The 22,701-nt window shown below is 36.9% G+C and overlaps 2 protein-coding genes across 6 annotated transcripts in view; both read right to left on the bottom strand.

Annotated features, from left to right (window-relative positions):
* Positions 1-22,701, bottom strand: part of WWC3 (WWC family member 3) — a 1,020,491-nt gene that overhangs the window by 415,130 nt on the left and 582,660 nt on the right. The gene's annotated exons all lie outside the window — the stretch shown is intronic.
* The window catches only part of TBL1X (transducin beta like 1 X-linked), a 184,716-nt gene that overhangs the window by 27,202 nt on the left and 134,813 nt on the right, over positions 1-22,701 (bottom strand). For all 5 annotated transcript variants that reach the window (XM_087726395.1, XM_087726396.1, XM_087726394.1 and 2 more), the window contains 2 exons: positions 12,531-12,638; positions 4,283-4,428 (listed from right to left, as the gene is read on the bottom strand). In XM_087726395.1, the coding sequence (XP_087582521.1) occupies positions 4,283-4,428; positions 12,531-12,588 (204 nt within the window). In that variant the 5' untranslated portion in view covers positions 12,589-12,638. The remainder of the gene's footprint in view (positions 1-4,282; positions 4,429-12,530; positions 12,639-22,701) is intronic.

Below are 22,701 nucleotides of genomic sequence, written 5' to 3'. Positions count from 1 at the left end.
ACGTGATCAAAATTCAGATGCTTGGCAACTGACTCACATTTATGACGATTGCAGTGTCCTGGAGTCATGTGATCTACTTTTGCAAACTTCTGACAAGCAAAGTCAACGGGGAAACAAGATTCACTTAACAACCATTTTACTAACTTAACAACTGCACTGATTCACTTAACAAATGTGGCAAGAAAGATTGTAAAATGGGGCAAAACTCACTTAGCAATTTCTCATTTAGCAAAATAAATTTCAGACTCCATTGTGGATGTAATTTGAGGACTACCTGTACTATATGCAACGATGAAAATAATGTGAATGATTAATCAGAAAATAAATTATGGACGTCACATACTGACAATGAAATTGACAGTCACATACTTAAGAACAAGAAAAAATATTTTGACATCCTCAGAAGACATTGATCAGAGTATAACATAAAATTATACGTAAGGCTTCATTTGAAACCTTTTGATCTGGTTGGATTTTAGGAGATTCAGAAAATTCATTCTATTATTTCTTTTTTTTCCTCCTGAAGATTAAGTAATACCATAATAAAATTTCTTTTTAGATCAGCAAAAGTTTTTCTAGTCCAACATTGGATGAATCATATAGCTATACAGTCTATCATAGTATAATGCACCCCTCTTCTACTTTTTCTACTATGCTGATGTGTTCAGCAAGCAAGAAGCGGAGCAACTCCCTCCACACCGCTTGTACGACTAGCCACCGACCTTGTTCTGAATGGCAAGCTTCTGGTGAGGGTCAGATTTACACTGTTTCCTAGCCCATTCTCAGTGGAATTGGTCATCAACCCAGTCGTCTGACTCTGCCCACTTAATTGTGCATCCACCCAGTATTCCACTTGTCCTTGCTCATGATGGTGTTAGTGCAGGGACAACTGAAATATGAGATGGTACTCATTGTGGGTTCCCATGTTTGTTGGGAATGTCTACAATATTTAGTGGACTGGAAGGGCTATGGCCCCGAGGACATGTTCTGGGAAGATGCCAATGCTGTGCATGCCCCTCGGCTGGTCCTTTGGTTCCACTGCTGGATCTGCAGAAACCTGGCCTGCGAGGCTCTGGGAGAACAGGTCATGGGATAGTGTGATGTGTGATGACTCCCCAAGATGCTTCCCCAGATCTCTCTCTAGATGTCATTTTCCAGGAAGATGAACCAATTCCAGGCACATCTGGAAGCGAGTTGGTTAATGGTTCCAAGCAGCCATCTGAGAGTGATTTGGTTCAAGCACAGCTACAGCAGGACCTGAGGCCCTGAGGCTTCAGGTGTAGAAAGCATGCAGGTGAAGCCAGTCACTGATGAGGAAAAGGAACTGCCTTCTGCCTCTGATCCAAGAACACATAGGACAGAGAAAATGCAGGTGCAGAAAAGGTCAGGCAGATTACTCGCGAGAAAGTCTTGCCTCCTTGATGGGTTGCACCAGAAGCTGGCTATTAGCACAGCAGAGAGATGAAAGTGAGGCTGGGAACAACGTATTCATTTCCTAGCTGTGTGTGTTTTTAGTCATTGTAATTCTTACCTTGCTTTGGATTGACAACGTGCCTTGACTTGGATTGTGTCTTGTGAACCCTCTTGTATTGTGGACTTAATTTTGCCAGATGGGTTTATTTTGATTGGAAAACTTTCAATGCCTTGTGGACTCACGACCATGCTCTGTGGACTAGCATTGGTCTGCTTGTGGTTGGACTTAATTGGGACTGTTCTGGGTTTTTGGTGAAGGGAATTGTGGGAGAATATTAATAAACACACTAAACCACAATTATGAGTTTGTGCTCACACACACACTGTGGTGTGTATGTATGTGTATGATTGTTTTTATATACAGTCTATATTGTTTTATTGGATTAATGTAGATGAGTTAGATCACATTAGGTGAGATGGATGGTCATATAAACAAGTTAAATAAATTAATAAAATTAAGAACACCAATAGGATCTTAAGGACTGGAAAATTAGGAACAATCAGAATTTATCAAAGAAAAACTTTGAATACTTTGAAGTTCTACCCTACTTCCAACTTTGACCTGACATTATTTTTAATTATCCTATCACACATGATTACGATTAGCAAAGCTAGCAGCATATGCCATACCTAAAATAATGAGATATTTTAATATGTATAAATAAATTGCTGTTTCAATAATTTTTCTATTGACAATTTGCTTATAGTAATTTATGTAACATAGTGCAAGTAAAACCAAGGCAAACAGACATCTACAGAAAATGAATTATCTTCTAAGTGGCATAAAAATAATGGCCTCAAATAAAAGAACCTTAGCAAGAAACATTTCTTAATAATGATTTCTGTGTAGCACAGTTAACATCTGAAGTCAAATGATATCAGAAGTTCATTGTGAGTAATCAGATTATTACATGCAAATATTTGTTTGCAATCTAAATATATATTTGGTAACAAAATTTAATGCTAAATATAGAATCTATGCATTACAAACTTAATTATCTACAAGAAGTGAGTTCTGGGAGGCATAAATCTATTTATAATATTCAATCTATTCAATCGCTATAACTGTAAATCTACAGACTGAACAGAAAAGAAGTAGCATGTCTGTGGCAAAAAAAATAATCAAAAATAATACCAACTGTGGTCGGTTCCTTGGGTGCCATCCCAAAATATCTAAAGCATCACTTGAACACCAACAGCATTGATAAAATATGCATCAATCAATTGCAAATGGCAGCTTTACTTGAAACAAGTTACATCCAGCAATGATATCTTTAACACCATCAAATAATAATAGCTGCCCATTTCAGCTCCATGGGAAGGACTTGAAAGGTGAATAAAAATGCCAAACTCACTCTAAACATCTGGTGACTATGTGACCAATCATAATTTATTAAATATATATGTCACCCAAATACCACCAACTCTATGGTTAAGTCTGATTTTTTTTTAATGTGGCAACAGAATAAGGAAGCAAAAGTTTTTCCGTACATTGACATGGAATGCAATGGCATGTGAATCAGCCAAGATCATATTTGAATTCAATGTGCAAGGCGATGTTTGTTCAATTCTATTAAAATAAAATTGAAACATTATATTTTAATTAATGTGAAATTCAATCTGATAAAATTTAATGTAGATTAAGTACTAAAATGCACAGTTCTGATTCATTTTTAGGGAGAATGGAATGAAATGAAAAGAAAAGAGATGTTGTATATTTTTCAGCAAAGGTTTCCTATCCCCCCCCAACAGCAACTTGTTTATTAAAAAATGCTCAGAACCTCTTATAAAAGCTTCCAAATGACCACTGACAAATCCTACCCTACTCACTATACTTCAGTCACTTCTGTGCAAGGTATTAAGGAAGAAAAACAACCTGAGAGAGAGGGGGGGGGAAGGGAGGGAGGGAGGGAGGGAGAGAGATCGAGAGAGATCTTTTTCTTATTTGTTTGATGGAATCCATACAAGTCCTGCAGAATCTAGTTTGAAAAATCCTATTTTAGAAGATATTAATTCTGCAAAGTTCTGCTTGAAAGTATCAAGATTTCATTCAGTAGATGTTCAAAATAACACTTATAAGGGAGAGTTAGAGTGAAGAAAGTCTAAGCATTTTTAAAAACTTTTTTAAATTATAGAAACTTTTAACTCCAATTAGATAGTACTAAGTAAAATACAGTCTTCAAAAATTATTTAAAATTGAACAAACAGCCATGCTCTGACAACTTACTTTTCAGGTTTGTTACCAAGTTTTTTTCCAAAATGGTAGCATGAATTGTTTTTTAAACAATTGTATTTAAGAAATCTTAGCAATGTATATTATTGCTACTTCATATGTCAGTATGGTACAAAGAAACATACTTATTCAATACTAGACCAGAGAGAGAGACAGATGAGTAACAAAAAGAACAGATTTTGTTCTGTTTGATTATTTTAGGAAGAACATGAAAGGGACCAATGAGGACTATTAATCAGGCAAGTAACTAAGAGATAAGGGAGGATAACAATAAAAAAATTAAACATGGAAAAAATTGGGGGAAAGTTAAAGTACAAAGTAAAAAGTAAACTTAAAAAGAAGTGGTTCTATTGGCTAAGGTATCAGGCTTAGCAGAATAAACAAAGAGACTGTAGAGCTTTCACCAAGGAAAGAAAACAGGCCCATCCGTTTTAATTAAAACCAACATTAACAAATAAATCAGGCCTGGTTTGTGTTCTTGTATCCTTCAAAATTGGCATCAATTCAAGCAAACTGCAAGGTTGATCAAGCACTAATCATTAAGCATTTTCTAGCTAAGGAAGAGGTGATACTTGCCTCATTGATGCTTATCTCTGCTTCAACATATTGTAGGCCTTTCTGAAGTATAGAGATAAGGGCAGCAGGTGGCACTAGTGTTCCATTGATGTTGGATTGGCTAATATGACTCTCTATTCCAAATGTAAAGGCGGAATGGGAGAAACCTGAGAAAAAGGAAGACATGATATGAAATCTAAGCTCTCGGCAATGTGACACATATACTAAATACAAGGTCGACGCCCCGGGGGAGGCCCTTTTCTGTGGCTGCTCCGGCCCTCTGGAACGATCTCCCCGTGGAGATTCGGACCCTCACCACCCTTCAGGCTTTCCTCGAAGCCGTTAAGACCTGGCTATTCCGGCAGGCCTGGGGCTGATGAGTTCCCAGCCCCACTTGAATTGCTGATTGTTGTGTAGTTTTTAATTTGTCTCTGTATTCTGTTTTGTCTCGTTCGTTTTTGTATTGCCCCCTTCCCCATGTGTTTGTTCGCCGCCCTGAGTCCCTCCGGGAATAGGGCGGCATACAAGTATAATAAATACAATACAAAAACAAATAATTAATAAACCAAAACAAAAAATGAAACAAGAAAAATAATATACTGTAATGGGGCATATATTTCCACACATCTGTCACCTTGATGAAGATTTCTACTCTATATATTTGGTGATTAAAGCACAAAGGTTAAGTGGCACAAATAATAATGAGCTGAGTGTTTCTAGTATCAGAGGGAACATAAAATGAATATTGTTCAACCAATTCTGAAAGAGATTACATGTCACAGAAAGATCTGGTATGCAATCTGAGTTGTTTATTGATTCAGTATCATTACTAAGTCTTAATAGATCTTTCTCTGTGAAGTATCTTATATCCATATTGGGCTGCTTTGCCAACAGTGACCATAACTGAAGACAGTTGAACCAAGTTATCTATGCTCTTGTAAGCTCTACCTAGGCTGTTTCAGTGCATAAATATGTTTTGTTGCAACTATTTTCAATTTTTTTTTACTCTGGTGAAGGGCTAACTACCATATATTACTAGGCTGCTTATAACAGTATAATTGGTTAATAGAGCTGTGCAGCACTTCAGATTTGTTTTTAAAATATTCCAAAATTATTTTATTGGATTCTGAGCAGAATCCAATAAAACAAAATGAGATTTTAAAAATAAAAGAATACAGCTAAAAAGAAAACAAGTGGAGAATTTGGTCAAAGGCACCCACACGTACAACACAGAGCATCTCTCCAAGCTCAGCTCAAGGCCTGGGAAATCAGGCAAGGTTTTTTAAACCTTCTGAAATTCAAGCAGCATGGAAGCCATACAGATCTATCTCCAAGGGAAACTCTTTCCCAAGGACAGGCACAAAAAGACTAGAACAGCCCTCTACATAATGGAACTTGGGCATCCCTATCCTAGTTAAATACAGAGAGAGGGTAATAATATATATAAGGATTTTTCTGGAATGGCAAAGCAGTATCACTAATAGTTTTTGTAAAATACAGAAGCAAATAAGGGTAACAGATAAGTGAAAGAATTAGTGTTTTTTTCTCATATGATTTCAGTGCTGCCTACAGCCAGATGCCACGTGGCGCATTGCACTGGCACCATTCCTTGCAGCAGGATGCCACGTGGCTCGTGCCAGTTCCACCGCTCTTGTGCACAATGGCTAACGTGCCATGCAGCTTCCTGCCGTGAGCAGAAGCATGGGCATGAGTCCCGTGGCAACACTGGTCAATGAGCCATGTGCCATCTGGCCGTGAGTGGCTGTGAAAGAAGTTGGGCAGCAGTGCAACAGGTGTCATGGCATGGGAGGTGTGGCTGCAGTGGGCCTAAGGTAAGCGGGTAAGACATCCTTCAAAAATAAGACCTGGTGCTTATTTGGGGCCCCAAAAGAAAATAAGACTGGGTCTTATTTTGGGGAAAATATGGTACCTTGGTACTCAACTGCTTTGAAACTCATTGAATTTGGTACTCAATGCATTTTGAGGTGAACATTTTTTCCTGGTACTCATTGTTTATTTTGTACTCAATGCACAAACTAGAACTTGTTGATGTCGGCTGCCTCTTGACGCACTACATTATTTGAAAGAAAATATGTTTGGTATTCATTTTTGGTAATCATTGCCCCACCCCGAACCAATTAACAATAAGTACTGAGGGATCACTATTCTACTATTTGATTCTTTGTGATGACAGAAAACTCTACAAAATGTACTATATCAAAATTTCAAAACAAAAGTACTGTAAACTGTTTGTTTTAATTAAAAGCTTCCCAGATTGATTTAGTGTGTGGTCATTTCTAATTTAAATTATCATCACCATAATCTTTAATCTATAAAATACAAAATATTTTTGTAATACTTATTTAATATAAGAAATAAGATTCTAAACCTTCATTTTTAAAAGTCATCCTAAGAATTACCTTTGAAAATAATTACAATCACTATAATATTGTTACCAGACAAATTTTAATGTACATAAATCATCATATATATAATAAAAACATACATTTTAATATATAATTTGTATATAATTTCTTTATATTATCTAGAAAAATTCTCTTTTTTTTAGAAATGGTAGGTAGGAGAATCTTTTTTCACATGAAATGAACAATTTCAGTTTATCAGAAGGAGCATAACATCAAAGGGCTCATACCTGCTATAATATTGAAATAACTGTTATATATTACTGGCAACCTCATCTTCATCACATACTTATGAAGCTAATCCCTTTAATTGCAATCAGTGTCATGTGAGGTTCAGAAAAGGAATGACCTAGATTGCACCATGATCCTCAGATGGATACATGGAGATTGACCACCACCTTCCCTAAATCAAGGTTTTACATAATACTGTTTAAATACACTAAGAAAATGTATACTAAATTATACCAAGCTTAATTTAGTGCTTCCTGTAGCGGTAAACACATTAATAACTAGTTTTTACGCAGTTATTTCCCTTCTCAGTTAGCATTCTTTATATTTTGTGACTTTTTTGTACATGTTACTTGCATGGAAATTGATTATCAGTTTCAGAATTTAAAACTATTTTATGAGAACAGATCTGGAGACCCAGGAAGATAATTTTGATCAAGTTCAATGACTGATTTCTATTATATTTGCAACCATCAATTGTTAATAGCAATCACGTTTTCTTGCATTTAATTATGTCTTGATAAAAACAAGAATTTATAGGCTTTTAAAAAGCCTATAAAGCATAAAGAATACAGCACCAATTTCTATGACGTGGCTTGTTTTCTACACTTAAAATGTTCCCATCTGTCATGCAGATTTCCTCCTGTTCACATTAAAAAAATATTATAGCTATGCATTTTCCCACATGTTAGATAGTGTTAGGATGGCACAGTACTTTATTTTTATTTGTTTCAGGTCATTGAGCTCCAGAGTTGAGGATCTGGCTGCGAATCCTTACTGGTCATCCTTTAACCTGGCATACCAAATAATTCACTTCTGAATGGAATGGCTGCCATTCAGAAGGCACTTCAACAATGCTCTTCATTATGATTGCATCCTGACAACAGTGGTGGGTTGCAAATCCTGTTGCAACCGGTATGGTTGGAACGGGACCAGCGGTGTCCTCATGGATGCGCGCAGCCTGCTCATGCGTCTTAGCGTCTCCGTGATGCTCCAGCTGCTCCACGGAGTGTCGCGCAGGTGCTGTACGTGCCATGTGACTGCGCGGAAGCGCAGAAGCCTTTAAACATCGGTAAGGAGCTCGGGCGGGCCCTCCGGAGCACTGTACTGGGTGTACCGCCTGCAACCCACCACTGCCTGACAACTTTATATTTATTTTTACTTGGGAAGCATGTTTTGAAACAGTTCAGTTTTAAAAAATATTTGGAAGGCTAAAAATATTCTGGTGTTCTATATCTTTTAATATATTAGAATATAATATACAGGTGTGAAATTAATACATTAGACTTTTTCCCTCTCTTTAAATTTTGTAATTGTGTATATTCTGTTTTGATAATATTGGAGCCAATTTGGTCTAGTGTTGGACTAGGAACAGAAAAACTAAGTTGTACTGTAGATCTGCCTAAGTCATGAAAGTCAGCAATAACTCTTTCTCAACTGTAGTAAGGGAGCAATGTCGATTTGTTGCAGTTTTCTTAATGGCATAATTAAGATGTACATGATAATTTTACAAAAATAGCCATGATAATATAAAGCAAAATATAATTTAAAAAGTAAAATATAAGCGAAATCCAAATAAGGAGAGCATGATTTCACTCTCCAGGCACTGGAAGAGCTGTTTTCAATAATATAAAGGGAGACAGCAGAATGCAGGAAAGTCAGAACTTCAAGGGGAAGCTATTCAAGAGGATGGATACTACTCTGTTCTGACCCCCCTCGTCCCACACCAACACACTCCGAGCCAAAGATAAGTTACGGCATTTAATTAACAGACAGACAGGTCCTTGGCAGCAAACCGGCACAGATAAGCCATGGCAGCAATCCAGCCTACCAAGCTCACAATAATGTTCTCCGACATTAGTTCCTGCGTTGACTTCTGCAAAAGGGCGTGTGCACAAGCATTCTTTTTATAGTCTGGAGAGGAGCCTAATTACCACAGATGAGTGCAATTACTGCCTGTACTTGCGCAACTGTTCCTGACGCCTATTAGCTCTTCGGTGCCGGGCATCCAGGAACAACTCACTGCTGACGTCAGGAACACACTCCCTTGTCTCCTCCTCACTGGTCCAAGGCTCAGGCGCCTCCTGGTGGCCAACCAGCCTCTTTGCGCCCTGCTTGGAGTCGGAACCCTGTCCCCATCCTCCAGAGCCAACTCATAGGACCCCTTGCTGTCGGAGTCTGGTGGCAGCCCCAACGGTTCCTGCTGGGCCACAACACTACTCCTAATGAAAAACAGCATTTCCAAGCTTCAGCCCCTTGTACTATGAATTACTAGGAAGCTAACAACAGTTTATTTAGGAAGTTGAATGAATCATATGGCTATTTCTGGTTGGAAGAGGTGATCCTGAAGGTACCTATCAGTTAGCTTAGCTGACAGTTTTGGTTTGTGCCACAATTGCTATATAAGATAATTCCACATACTCCAGGGCAAATATTCCATATTGTTTGTAATTTCTGTGAGAAGTTTATCCAATGCTGTCTCTGCAATAAACTGCAATGAGCCCCAGCTAGTCATAATGGTTTGGAACTTGGGAGTTGGCAATTGCAGCAGTGCTACTGGAAGAGGACAAGAGGTAAGAGGCATCATCAGTGATCTAGGGCACAATGGTGAAATTGCTTAATCTGCTAAACAAAGATTACAGAAGTTTAATTAACTATGCAAAACTATGCAAAATGAATGTTGGAAAACAAAATAAAAATTATCTAATTTCACAGTTGGGCATTTTGAACAAACTTGATTCAAGATAAAAATAAACAACCATCATTTATACTTATGTGTCTCTCTGTGTGTGTATGTATATATGTTCTGAAAAATGTTAAGGGACATACTTACATATTCATTCACACATTCATTCAATTTTAGCAGTTACATTCAATTGATTTTGTCAAGTATAACTAATAGTTTGCAACATTAGAAACCTATCAGATAAATTCCAGAATCAAGTTCACACAGAGAACTGGTTGAAGAAATTTCGGAGAGATAAAACCTATTTAATCATTGTTTCAATTACACTTTTTATTCTGTGCATGTGAACAATGTAAAAATCTCATCGGCATCATAATCTTATCTGTAGCCCTGCTATCTTGTCAAACAGAAAATATCTTCATTTTTAGCTGATTTTACAGACCATAGTATATAGACCAAAAGAGAAAAATCACAAGGTATAAAAAGATTTTATAGGGAATAAAAAGATTTTCACAAAAGCCAAATAAGTTTAATAGTAACAAAATTGTTATATAATTAAGTTAAAATAATTTCTTTTTAGTATATAATATGCTTTACTTATTGTATTTTATTTTTTGTATTGATGTTTATTGTATTGGTCTCCCAACATCATTTTATGAGAGGAGCAATCATATAAATTGAGTTAAATAAACGAATGTATTTACATTTTTGCTTATAATTACATAATTAAAAAGGAGTACTAATTCAACAGTATTAATAAGCATACACTATGTTACACTATGTTACACTATGTTAATAAAAATATTAATTTTAGAATCGTATGTAAAATACTAATAGAGTAATCTATTATTCATCTACTCCAAAGGAAGTTCCACTGAGATCACAAGGTTCATTCTCAATCATGTAAGCATCAGATTATAGTCTAGTACAAATTTAAGCCCTACTGGGAATTACAAACATTTTCTTTGGACGATTGTTGGATCAATAGGGCTTAATCCTTTCCTCCTTCACTAAATATTTGCTCTTATATATTAATTCTTGGAACTGTTTGAGCATCATCAGAAGATTCTGGAGGCTCAAGATAACTGCTGAAATTATAATAAGTGTATAATAACACTATATAAATAGTGCTTTCTGCTTGAGCAGGGGGTTGGACTAGAAGACCTCCAAGGTCTCTTTCAACTCTGTTATCTTTTTATTTTGGTTTTGAGTCTATTTGTGGATTGTAATAAGATTTCAAAAAAGGTACTGGAAGGTATTATCAGAAATATGAAAATACCTTTAAATTTACATACTGGAAATAAAGTGAAAATGAATTTTGTATCAAGACTTTTACATTTTAAAGTGACATTTCATAAAGTATGGTCACCCCTCGGGGAGCTGCAAAATCAAAATTATTTGCCAAATATTTGATATACATGCAAACATTTCAAATAATGTCCCTTTTCTCATTATAATAAGAGTAACATACCAGTATATTGATATTTACTTCATATGTGCTACAACAAAGTACTGAACCTTTTTATTTATATTTTATTTATTATATCTCAAAAAAACCCTCTCCTTCATAAAATAAAATTATTTGTAGCAAAACCACTACATGTTTTATGGGTCAGCTATGTATGCTGAGTTTCTTGCATTGTCATAACAACAAACCAGAGCTGTCTCTCTGTGATGCAAGTAAAGTTACCATAAAAGTTTCCAGAATAGATCATTTCAGGAAATTATCTGCCATTTGACTGCTTTTGTTTTGGACTGTAGATTGAAAGATGGGTTTGGTTGGTCTGAGATAAACCGTAAAGGTATATTTTATAAGCCTAGTCCGTTATTTCTACTTTCTTTGCTCAAAAGAATACTTTTTAATGTTAATTTATACAAGTTATGCGAAGGACAAACATGTTGAAATAACAAAAAGGTTATAAAAATAAAATGATCGGAGCTAAACTTTATTTTTCAGTTTGGATTAACACTATTACTCATTATTTCAGTGATACCTTGGCTTAATGAATATCAGATACAATGAATATTATTATACAGACTTCACCCACTTTCTATGGACTATGATTTGTCTTCTGTATCAAGGTTTTTACTGTATTATGATGATGGTTCTAATATGCAATAGTGGCTAAGGTGTTGATTCAAATATGTTCAGAAGTTTAGACAATTTAGAATTATAAAAATTTATGATTACTACACGGTACTTGTGCAAAAAGCTGAGAAATGGAAGAAATAGAAACCACCAATGACAGTTTCAAATGAGATTGATAGAATATATTATTCTTTTATTACTCGAATAAAATTGGCTTTTAAATTATTTCCGAAGCCAGTTCAACATGATAATTGCTTTTACATTGTTGAACAGTATAAACTCATAGTATGTTTCAAAAGATTATTTCATCTCAAGTTCTCTGGAAAGATGCTGCATATCATTTAATCATCAAACAACATATATGGAAAACAGTTATTTGTTCTTATAAACTGTCTAGATTTCAACTCCCAGAATCCTCCAACCAGTATGTTTAGCTGCTAATTTTGGAAGTTGAAGTCCATATATCTTAAAGTTGCCAAGTTTGAGAAAGACTGCAATAGAGCCTTTCCAATCATAGAACCTTCTGATATTATGATTCATAATGATATTGTATTCTTTTACTGTGTAAAATTTTTACTCTGTTCTTATGATTTTGTTACATTTCATTATGAGGTTCCTATAAATCCTATTAGCAGTTTTGCAAATTTCTTTATGCCTATTGGAAGTATAGTGTCTGTATCTTAACAAAGTATGAAAATTAGTTAAGTTATACTGGGGATAAATAATACTGTGAAACAAACCAATTAACATAATATTTATTTTAATCCACTTTATATGATTTTGTGACCTCCAATAACTTTGTGCTTGAGAAATACATTATATTGTTAAAAGAACAGTAATTACCTGACTCCTGGAGGTAACGATAAACCAAGAAATTCACTTCATCGCTGGTTATGCTCATCTTAGCCCCACCTCAATACAATGAGGCTTGCAAGAAGTGTGATCCACGCTCTGTTCAAAGAGGAATAATCAGAAATATATCTTTTGATTGCAATTATTTAATTTTGACTATAATTTAGACTTTTACATTTCTTAATAGTAAATAGGTAGGTATGCTGTTATTCTGAGTTGCAGCTGCATTTAAATGAAATAAACATGGGTTCAAATAATTATTTAATTTACTGAAAGATTTAATTGTTGGGTAAAATAAGTGTAGCAACAGTAAGTTGACAGTTTTGAATGAGATTTTTATCATTTATTTTGAAGCTATTTACAATTTACATGGTTGTCCTTGTAAAAAGAATCTACGTACCAGAAAAGAACCAAATATTGCAACATAACAGCCAATTTAAAATAAGTCATCTAGAAAACATGGCTGGTGATTCCACACCTTATTATTTGTTAAAAAAATTACATTACAAATAAAATATACAGTAATTTTTAACTATGACTATGAATCAAAAGAATATCAAATGGCCTTTAAAATAAAGTACATATTCCAACTGTTCCAATGTCTATGTTGCACTTTGACCACTCTCATCATAAGTTACACAATAATGTTAGAACTGATTCTTTACAAATTCTATACATACATACATACATATATACATGTGACATGCGGTGAGGTTTATGGCTGGTGGGGCACTGACACAGTGGTGGGTTTCAAATTTTTTTAGACTTGTGGACTTCAACTGCCAGAATTCCACAGCCAGGCATGCTCAGTTCTGATTTAAAGCAACAGCATTTGTTTTTCTCCTTTGCAAAAGAAGTTTCCTTCTTTCTTTTTCTTTTTCTTCTCCCTTCCTCTCCTTCCTCCCTCTCTCCCTCCCTCCCCCCTCTCAAACACACACACACACACACACACACACAGAAGTTGGATTGGACTATCTCTCCTACCCCCTTCCTTCTCTCACTCAAACTCTCTCTCTCTCAAACACACACACAAACACACACACAGGTTGGATTGGAGGGAGTCAGGGAGACCACAGGAGGAGGCAGGAAGCCAGTCAAAGAGCCATACTGGAGCACACACACTTTCCCCCAACCCCGGAAGGATCCAGCCCAACTTCACTGATTACAGGTTTGAAAAGAGAACGTGGCTCTGCCTGCAATCAAACTACACTTGGGGAGGACAAGCCAGCCAGGGTCCTTCCCTCCAGCCTTTGCCGAAAGCCCCGCACCAGGAGGATGAAGTTTGAATTCCTCCCCCTCCCTCCGACCCACACATACCTTTTCCAGCTGTTTCAGAGAGGATTTCAACTCTGCTCTTGCCTGGGTCCTCTGAAGAAGCCCTGCCCAAATGAGCGCCCTCTACTATGAGGCAGAAGAACTGTGTGCCTCTCCTACATCAGGAATTTTTAGGCTTTTAACCCTTGCTTAACTCTGCTCGAGTGATCATAAAGCCTAAAGTCAGACTAGATGAGGCATGCAGTTCTCCTGCCTCATAGTAGAAGGCACTTTTTAAAGGCTTTTTTAAACAGTTAAGCAGAGTCATCCATGGTGCGGCAGGCTCAGGCAGCAATTAGCTCAGCCTGACCTCAGCTCTCGCCTTTTTCCTTTTTACATTTTTTTTCTTTTCATGATTGGAATTGGAATTGGAATTTATTCAATTTGTAGGCCGCCCTATTCCCCGAGGGGACTCAGGGCGGCTGAACAAAAGCCAAGGGAGGGGAAATTATAAAAAGTAAGACAAAAACAATTGGACAATACAAACGATTTAAAAGCACAACAGACACAGCAAATTCAAGTGGGGGGGGGACTCACCCCCAGGCTTGCTGGGACAGCCAGGTCTTCACGGCCGTCCGGAAGGCCCGAAGGGTGACGAGGGTCCGAATCTCCACGGGGAGCTTGTTCCAAAGGGCCGGAGCAGCGACAGAGAAGGCCCTCCTCCGAGTGGTCGCCAGCCGACATTGGCCGGTAGATGGAATACGGAGGAGGCCTAATCTGTGGGATCGAATGGGTCTGTGGGAGGTAATCGGCAGAAGGCGGTCTCTCAAGCACCCAGGTCCAATACCATGTAGGGCTTTATAAGTAATAACTAGCACCCTGAAGCGTATCCGGAGACCAATAGGCAGCCAGTGCAGCTTGCGGAGGATAGGTATAATGTGGGTGTACCGAGGTGCACCCACGATCGCTCACGCGGCTGCGTTCTGGACCAGCTGGAGTCTCTGAACACTCTTCAAGGGCTGCCCCATGTAGAGCACATTGCAGTAGTCCAGTCTTGAGGTCATGAGGGCATGAGTGACTGTTGTAAGATCCTCCCGGTTAAGGTAGGAACCCAATTGGTGCACCAGGCGAACCTGGGCAAATGCCCCCCTGGTCACAGCCGACAAATGATGGTCTAAAGTCAGCTGTGTGTCCAGGAGGACTCCCAAATTGCGAACCCTGTCTGAGGGGCGTATAATTTCACCCCCCAGCCTGAGAGATGGAATACTAAGCCAATTTGTGGGAGGGAAAAACACAAGCCACTCGGTCTTGTCAGGATTGAGAGCCAGCCTGTTCACCCCCATCCAGACCCTCACATCCTCCAGGCACTGGAACATCATGTCAACTGCTTCACTGAGCTGGCACGGGGCGGACAGATACAATTGAGTATCGTCCGCGTATTGGTGGTATCCTATCCCGTGCCGTTGGATGATCTCTCCCAGCGGCTTCATGTAAATGTTGAACAGGAGGGGGGACAGAACCGACCCCTGCGGCACCCCATACTTAAGGGGCCTAGGGGTCGACCTCTGTCCTCCAACCAACATCGACTGCGACCTGCCCAAGAGGTAGGAGGAGAACCACCGAAGAACGGTGCCTCCCACTCCTACCTCTCGCAACCGCCGCAGCAGGATACCATGGTCGATGGTATCGAAGGCCGCTGAGAGGTCCAGGAGAACCAGAACGGAGGCACGGCCCCCATCTCTGGCTCTCCAGAGATCATCGGTCAGTGTGACCAAAGCAGTTTCCGTGCTGTAGCCAGGCCTGAAACCAGATTGGAAGGCGTCTAGATAATTGGTTTCCTCCAAGGACCGACGGAGCTGAGAGGCCACCACTTTCTCAACAACCTTCCCAACAAAGGGGAGGTTGGAGACTGGACGATAGTTATTTAAAACGGCTGGATCCAAGGACGGCCTCGTCAGTAGGGGTCTCACCACCGCCTACTTTAAAGGGGGGGAAAGGACCCTTTCCGGAGAGACGCGGTCAGTATTGCCTGGATCCAGTCCCGTGTCACCTCCCTGCTGTTCGCGACCAGCCAGGAGGGACACGGGTCCAGTACACAAGTGGAGGCACTCACTGCTCCGATGGCCTTGTCCACTTCCTCAGGGGTAACCGACTGAAAATCAATCCAACGATGTCGCTCAAGACCCTCCCCCGGTACCTCGGCTGGCTCTGCGCAATTGGAGTCCAGGTTTGCCCGAAGCCGAGCCACTTTATCCGCGAGAAATAGACCGAACTCCTCAGCCTTACCTTGCAAGGGAGTGCCCGTATCCCTCCCTTTAAGGAGGGAACAGGCTATCCTAAATAAGGCGGCTGGGCATGACTCAGCGGAAGCTATCAGAGCGGCAATATGAGTTCTTTTTGATGTCCGGATTGCCCGGAGGTAGGCTCTGATGCAAGATTTTAATGAGGTTTGGTCTGACACGGACTTACTGGCTCTCCAGCGGCGCTCTAGGCATCTCTTTTGGCACTTCATCTCCTGGAATTCCTCAGTAAACCAAGGAGCCACTGGTGTGGATCGGCCGTAAAGGTGCAATCCGGTTAAGGGCCCCTGCCGCTGATGACAGTGGTGAGGCTGTGCCTCCCCTGCCTGCACATCACTGATACATGCATACATACATACATACATACATACATACATACATACATACATACACAGACACAGACACAGACACAGACACAGACACAGACACACATAAATACAACATATCTCCTTTTTTGTACTTAGGAAAACATTTATTCATTCAAACTGTTCAGCAATTCCTTCTGCTTAAAGTGACATCTGCTATTTTAAGTCAGCTATACTAATCTACAGGTTTCCTTGAAGCTGAAGGTCAGACATTAGTCTAGCAGATGTCTGCATTATTTATGTGATCTTTTCTTTGGAACTATTTGGTGCTTTTATTGTTCTCATATAATCTATCATCCATACATATTGATTTCCCTCTGCAGTTTTACAATCATGGTAAATTAGAACTCTTCTTCCTAGGTATTAATTATACTTACTGCAGTAATTTGTACTTTACACAATAGAAATAGTAATTTGCTTTTATTTCTTTCTGTCGTATTTCCAAACATCATCTTATCTGGAGATGATAAGATGATGTAAGATGATAATATGGAAATATATAACTACATTCAGTGGCAAGACTGCTACATTATCTATTTTAAGTGTTCTCAAAATTTAGTCCACAACCATAGGTTTGTTTGTTCTGAATAAACTCTATCAGAATAATATAAAAACATGACTTTTTAGGTATGACAACAGACATATCAATGACACTAGGAATAATAATTATAACTGTTACAATATAAATATCACACAACTATATCACACCAAAACAGACATTTCATTGGAAAATACTCTCATTACAATAAACAATTTGCAAGTCTAACAAACAATGCCAATTAACATAGCAATTATATCTTCATATTTATTATCTCCATGTCCAAAATTCCCATTTGCTGCTGCTGCTGTTCAACTATTACATACTACTATTACTACTGATGCCAACCAATACAATTGAAGGTAGCAGAAGAAACTCTTAAGATTGACGTTGGTCTATCTTTGGAACAACATTCAGGATCAATGTATGGGAGAGTGAGGCACAAATAGGAACACACAAAATATATACTAGGTCTTGGAAAAATAATTTAGACACAGCTACCTTTCAATGAACAGTTTAAACTCTAACTTATCTCAAGATTTTCAGGATTCCTAAAACATCTTTGTTTTTTCTGTGATAGTTTTCTTTCTCTGATTGATTTTCTGAACCATCACCACAGAATCTGTCTGCATTATCTTCACTGCTCTGTCTACTGCTTTATAATGGTCGCATCAATGTTGCATTGTCACTCCTTGATGCCCCTAATAAGTTCCCAATATCTATCAGTAATCTCTTTCTCTTTAAGATCATTTTTATGATTCTCAAAAAAATAGGGATGAAGAAAGACAGTTGTTTTAAAATTTTACAGAATATATGTAATCTGTATTGGTTGAAATGGCATAAAATATCTGAAAACTCCATAATCATGTCAGTTCAGACTTCTTAAAACTCTCAAGCAACTCTTGAAGCCGACTTCATTCTCAGTCATCACCGTCCCTCACACATTTTGTCAACCATACCAAATGAAGAGCTTATAGGGTCGTAAAAAGGGAGTTCCTAAAAACTGTATACTGAACTTTAAAACAAGTTTTATAAAATCAAAGTGTTCTTTTATGTGATGTTCTTCAAAGCCAATAAATAGGCTTTAAAAAAAATCTAAAAATGATTTAAAACACAAGTAAGAGATGTCTAACTTATAAAGCATAAGATTCAATCGTGCCAGTAAAATTATTGGCATTTCAAGTCACTGTTTTACAAGTAAATAAGGTAAGCACCAAATACTGTGCAAAGACATTGCTAAAGTCCACAACATTCCTGAGTGCGGCTGAAACCAGATTAAAATGCAGTTGTGTAATAATTAAGAAAATAAAATTAAAATACAACAAAACATAAGATGTTATATATTAAAACTAAATAATAAATGTAGTGACCAGTAACCCAAACTCCAGCTTTGTGATTCTCAAGAACCCCTCTACATGTTCACTTGAAGTAGTAAAACTTTCCTTCCTCCAAAAGAAGTTGCATTCATTTCTCTTCTCCCTCGAAGAGGTTCAAAAAAGTTAAATTCCAGGCTGCAGAAGATCCATGATCATTGTTAACTTTCTAAAAATGTCAGATTTAAAATAATAATTCAGGCTTAAGTAAGTTCAGAATACAATGCATCCAAAGAAGAAAGGAAGGAAAGGAGGAATCTAAAGGGTCTTTTGTATAATGCTTCCTTTTTCCTTTTGTTTTTTTTCTTTCATCACATCAAATTCCCATCCTCCCCAAAAAGAAATTAAAAAAAGAAATTAAATGAAATTAAATATATTGATTTCGTTTATCGATGACTAGTTATAATCTCTAAATATGTATGCATAGAAGCAGCCTGGTGTAATGCCTAAAGTGGCAAACCAGAAATCAAGAGATCATGAATTCTAATTCTGCCTTGAACATAAAGCAAGCTGTGTGACTTCGAATAGTATTTTTTCTTATTCCTTGGAAGAAAGAATTGCCAAGTGACTTCTGAAAATTCTGAAAAAGAGAAGTGTAAAGGACAGTTGCCAGGAATCCAAAATTACTTGAAGAAACAAGTTTCAAGTGAATGTGTGACATATTATTATACTTTCTTATTTCTATAATTAAACTAGGAAATATGTAAATATTTTAACGTTACTAGTATACATATTTGCAATTATTCATAAACGTATTCATAAAAAAACTTTTTATTTTATTACACATTTTTACACCAGTGCTTTACAGTTGTGAAATACTGTATGTAACTTTGGATCTTAAATAAAAGCATAAAAAGTATGTTTTTGTCTCATTTGTTTAAGTGGGTTCTTTTTACTTAATTTTCAGACTTGTGTGGAGAACTGATCTTGTTACAGTCATATTTATGCAAAGGGTTAAGAAACTTGAAACTTTAATATATATGAGAGTGGTACAAATAGACTTTGGAGAATGATTAGATTCTTAGAAATATATTTAAAAATATTTCACAAAGAACAAAACCATATAAAAAGGAATATTCTAAAATGAAAACTAATCATATCAAGTAGTGTAAAACATTCTCAAATTGTTTTCCATACCACTGTTTCTATGACTAATAGAAAATGAAACATTCTCCAATAAAGTAGAATCTTGAATAAAATACTGTATACAACACAGCCGTGTTGTATAGCCTTCGTTTGGAGTCCTAAGTACTTCTTTGAATGTCAGCTCATTTCTTTTTCATAAAGTATTGCAGAGATCATGAGATTAAAAGTAGACAATTTGAAATTTATTGCTTTCTAAAAACCAGTACTTTCAGATAAGAGATACCAGCAGATGATTTACAGATATGGTTGAAATCAATGGGAAATAAAACTAGGAAGAAAAAAAGTCCAAGAGAAAAAGTAGAAGCTTTATGTAGAGGGTTTACTTCATCCGGTGACCATGTTCTTCACATAGTAGAAAAAATGTAGAAAAATGAAAAATGTTTAAATGGGTTTAGAAGCTAATATGCCAGAAAGCTTAAAAGCAGACAACTGTTTCAGAGATGGTTTTTTTAATGTCAGCAGCCTCTAGCATTTAAAATCTGAAAGTAGAAATGGATCTTTTCCAATTCCCTCTTGTCCGCAGTGAAAAGGGCTTTTACTTTATTGATCTTTTGTTCTAAGCACAGTAAAAACTCTTAATTAGTGAGATTGTTTTAGATTCTATTTCATCACCTACTTCTGAGATGTAAGAATTTTGTTCAATCTTTTTGAAAATGAATACTTTGATATTAATATATTAGCCTATGCAATCAAGGAAAGGTGTGAAAAAACCCGGATCACATTATTGAAGTTAAAAGAAGTTAGAAAAGATAGAACAATATATATTAATATATTTGGTTTTAATTATATTCCAACATTGGAAAAAATAAATAGTCAACTATCCACTTTATGTGACAAACTGTCAAAGTTTTGATATCAGTATTAATGGCTTCCATTAATTTGGCTATGATAATATATAGCAAACAATGGCAGAAACAAAATTATGTTTTGTTGAAGATTAAATCTTCAGGTAGTATTCATCTAAATAGGTAAATATCATTCAATTGAACATTTTTTAAAAAGATACATCTAACTGAAAGCAGTTGACAAAATTTCATTTGGTTGCTCTGAACATCGTTTACTTTTAGGCTAGCATCGATGTTTTCCAGTGCTTCATTAAAAAGTGACTCAGAGTAGATATTAAACAACAATGGAGACAGGATACAGCCCTGTCTGACCCCTCTTCATATTTCTGCATCATTTGAGTATTTTTGACCTAGTCTCACATTTGCTACCTGTTGCTAATATAGTATCTCAGCTCCTTAGCATTTTGTTTAGTTTTGCTATAGTGGCAGACATCTATTTATTTAATGATAGTGTTTGCTATTCTGATACTTTTTGATTCTAGGAAGAGAAAGTCTATCTCAGTTCAATTTCTTCTGCACTTCTTTGGTTTCTCATTATTGGCTGATATAACTCTTTAAAAAAATCTTATTTCACCTTCAACAAGATTTCTCTCACTTCCTGCAAGTCTGTATTTACTACGCATTTATTTATGTATGTCACATATCAAATTGATTATGCACCTTCAGTTCAGTGTCAACTTTCAGCAACCACAAAGGTAGATTTTCTTCAGGATGATCTGTCCCAATCTCCAACAGTGCACCCATCACAGCTGTAATCAAATCCATCTAGTTTGCTGGTCGTAGTGATTCAACTCTGTTTGTATTATACATAGCTGGATCTTTTTGTAAATATATTCAAAATACAGTAATTTGAACCTGGTTGTTGTGCCTTCAATAAAAATTCTGGATTGATTTGTTCTAGGATTTATTATTTGTTTTCTTGGCTCAGGGTATTTTTAGAAGACTTCTCCAAGCATGAATGTCTTTTCTATCCTGCTTCTTCAAAGTCCAGGGAAAAACACTACCAGCACAATTCTGATCTTTTTAAATATGTACATGATGTAGCATCTGAATACATTTTCCAAGGCCTTCTTAGTTAGGCTACTAAGTACTACTCCATGCTATACATCCTGATCGCTCATTCTTTACTCTTCTTAGTTGATCCTAAAAGGCAGATGTTATCCAATGTATCTTCTTTATCAATTCTAAGGCTAGTTTTCATTAGTTTGGTGTTCACTTTTTCACTGTGTTCCTTGATTTTCATTACTAGAGCTTCTAGATAATTTATACTTTTAGTTCATTAGTAGTGTTATCAGCATAGCATAGCTTATTGACGTTTCTTCCTTCAGTTTTTAAAGTCATTTTTATTTCCTACTCCAGTGTGCCTCAAATATATATATTCAGCATATAAGTTATCTGTATTAATTTCCCCTTGTCTGTTTTCCCCCTTTTACTAATTTCTTTTGGTAAAATGTATTACAATGAATAAATAAATCACAAGATAAAAACATATGGGTTGAATAAATAAGGAGAGATATAAAGCTTTGTCTCTCTCTTTTGTGGAATGGGAGCCTGTCGGTTCTATCACATTCTGACCAGATTGTGGTTTCTTGTCTTGTGTATAGGTTTCATTTAGGACAATAAGGTGTTCTGGGATTCACATTTTCCTAAGCACATTCTGCAGCTTAGCATGAATGACACAAACAAAGATCTTTCTATAATAATCACTCCTTTTTAGCATTCTTTCCTTTTACAGCAATAATATACTAGATGTTCTTGTAAATAGGGTTGTGTCTTTTAAGGTGTTTTAGATACTGATCACTGATAATGATAATGTATAGAATTTCAGTTCTATCTTTTTTATCTGCTTTGAATCAGTTACTAGTCTATTAGTATCCTTTAGCATAACAATTTGAAGTTGGAATCTTCTCATCACAGAAATGTTTGAAAACTTCTCTTCTTTTTGGTATCTGTTTCCATATTTAATGTTTAGTCTTCAGTTAACAACAGTAATTGGAACTGGAATTTCTGTTGCTAAGCAATGCAATTATACAGCACAATGTCACATAATCATGCTCATTAGCGATGGCAGTTTTGGAAATCCTCAATTACCATCATTAAGGAAGGAATACATGTGATTGTGACTTCCAATTTCTGCCAGCTTCCCCATTGATTTTACTGGTGGGATGCTGGCAGAGAAGGTAGCAAATTGTGATCACATGACTAGAAGATTATGTGACAATTAGGATTGGTTGTTTGGCACCTGAATCACAGTCACATGACCATGGGGGCACTGCGCTGGCTGGAACTACTGCGTGTTCAGTGCTGGTCTCCGGTTTAACATCACACATTCACAAATAAG

Source organism: Thamnophis sirtalis, unplaced genomic scaffold (genome assembly GCF_051295495.1).
Source record: "Thamnophis sirtalis isolate CommonGarterSnake01/CBP01778 unplaced genomic scaffold, rThaSir2_p1.2 scaffold_12, whole genome shotgun sequence".
Lineage (NCBI taxonomy): Eukaryota > Metazoa > Chordata > Lepidosauria > Squamata > Natricidae > Thamnophis > Thamnophis sirtalis.
This window is presented reverse-complemented; position numbering and strand designations above follow the sequence as displayed.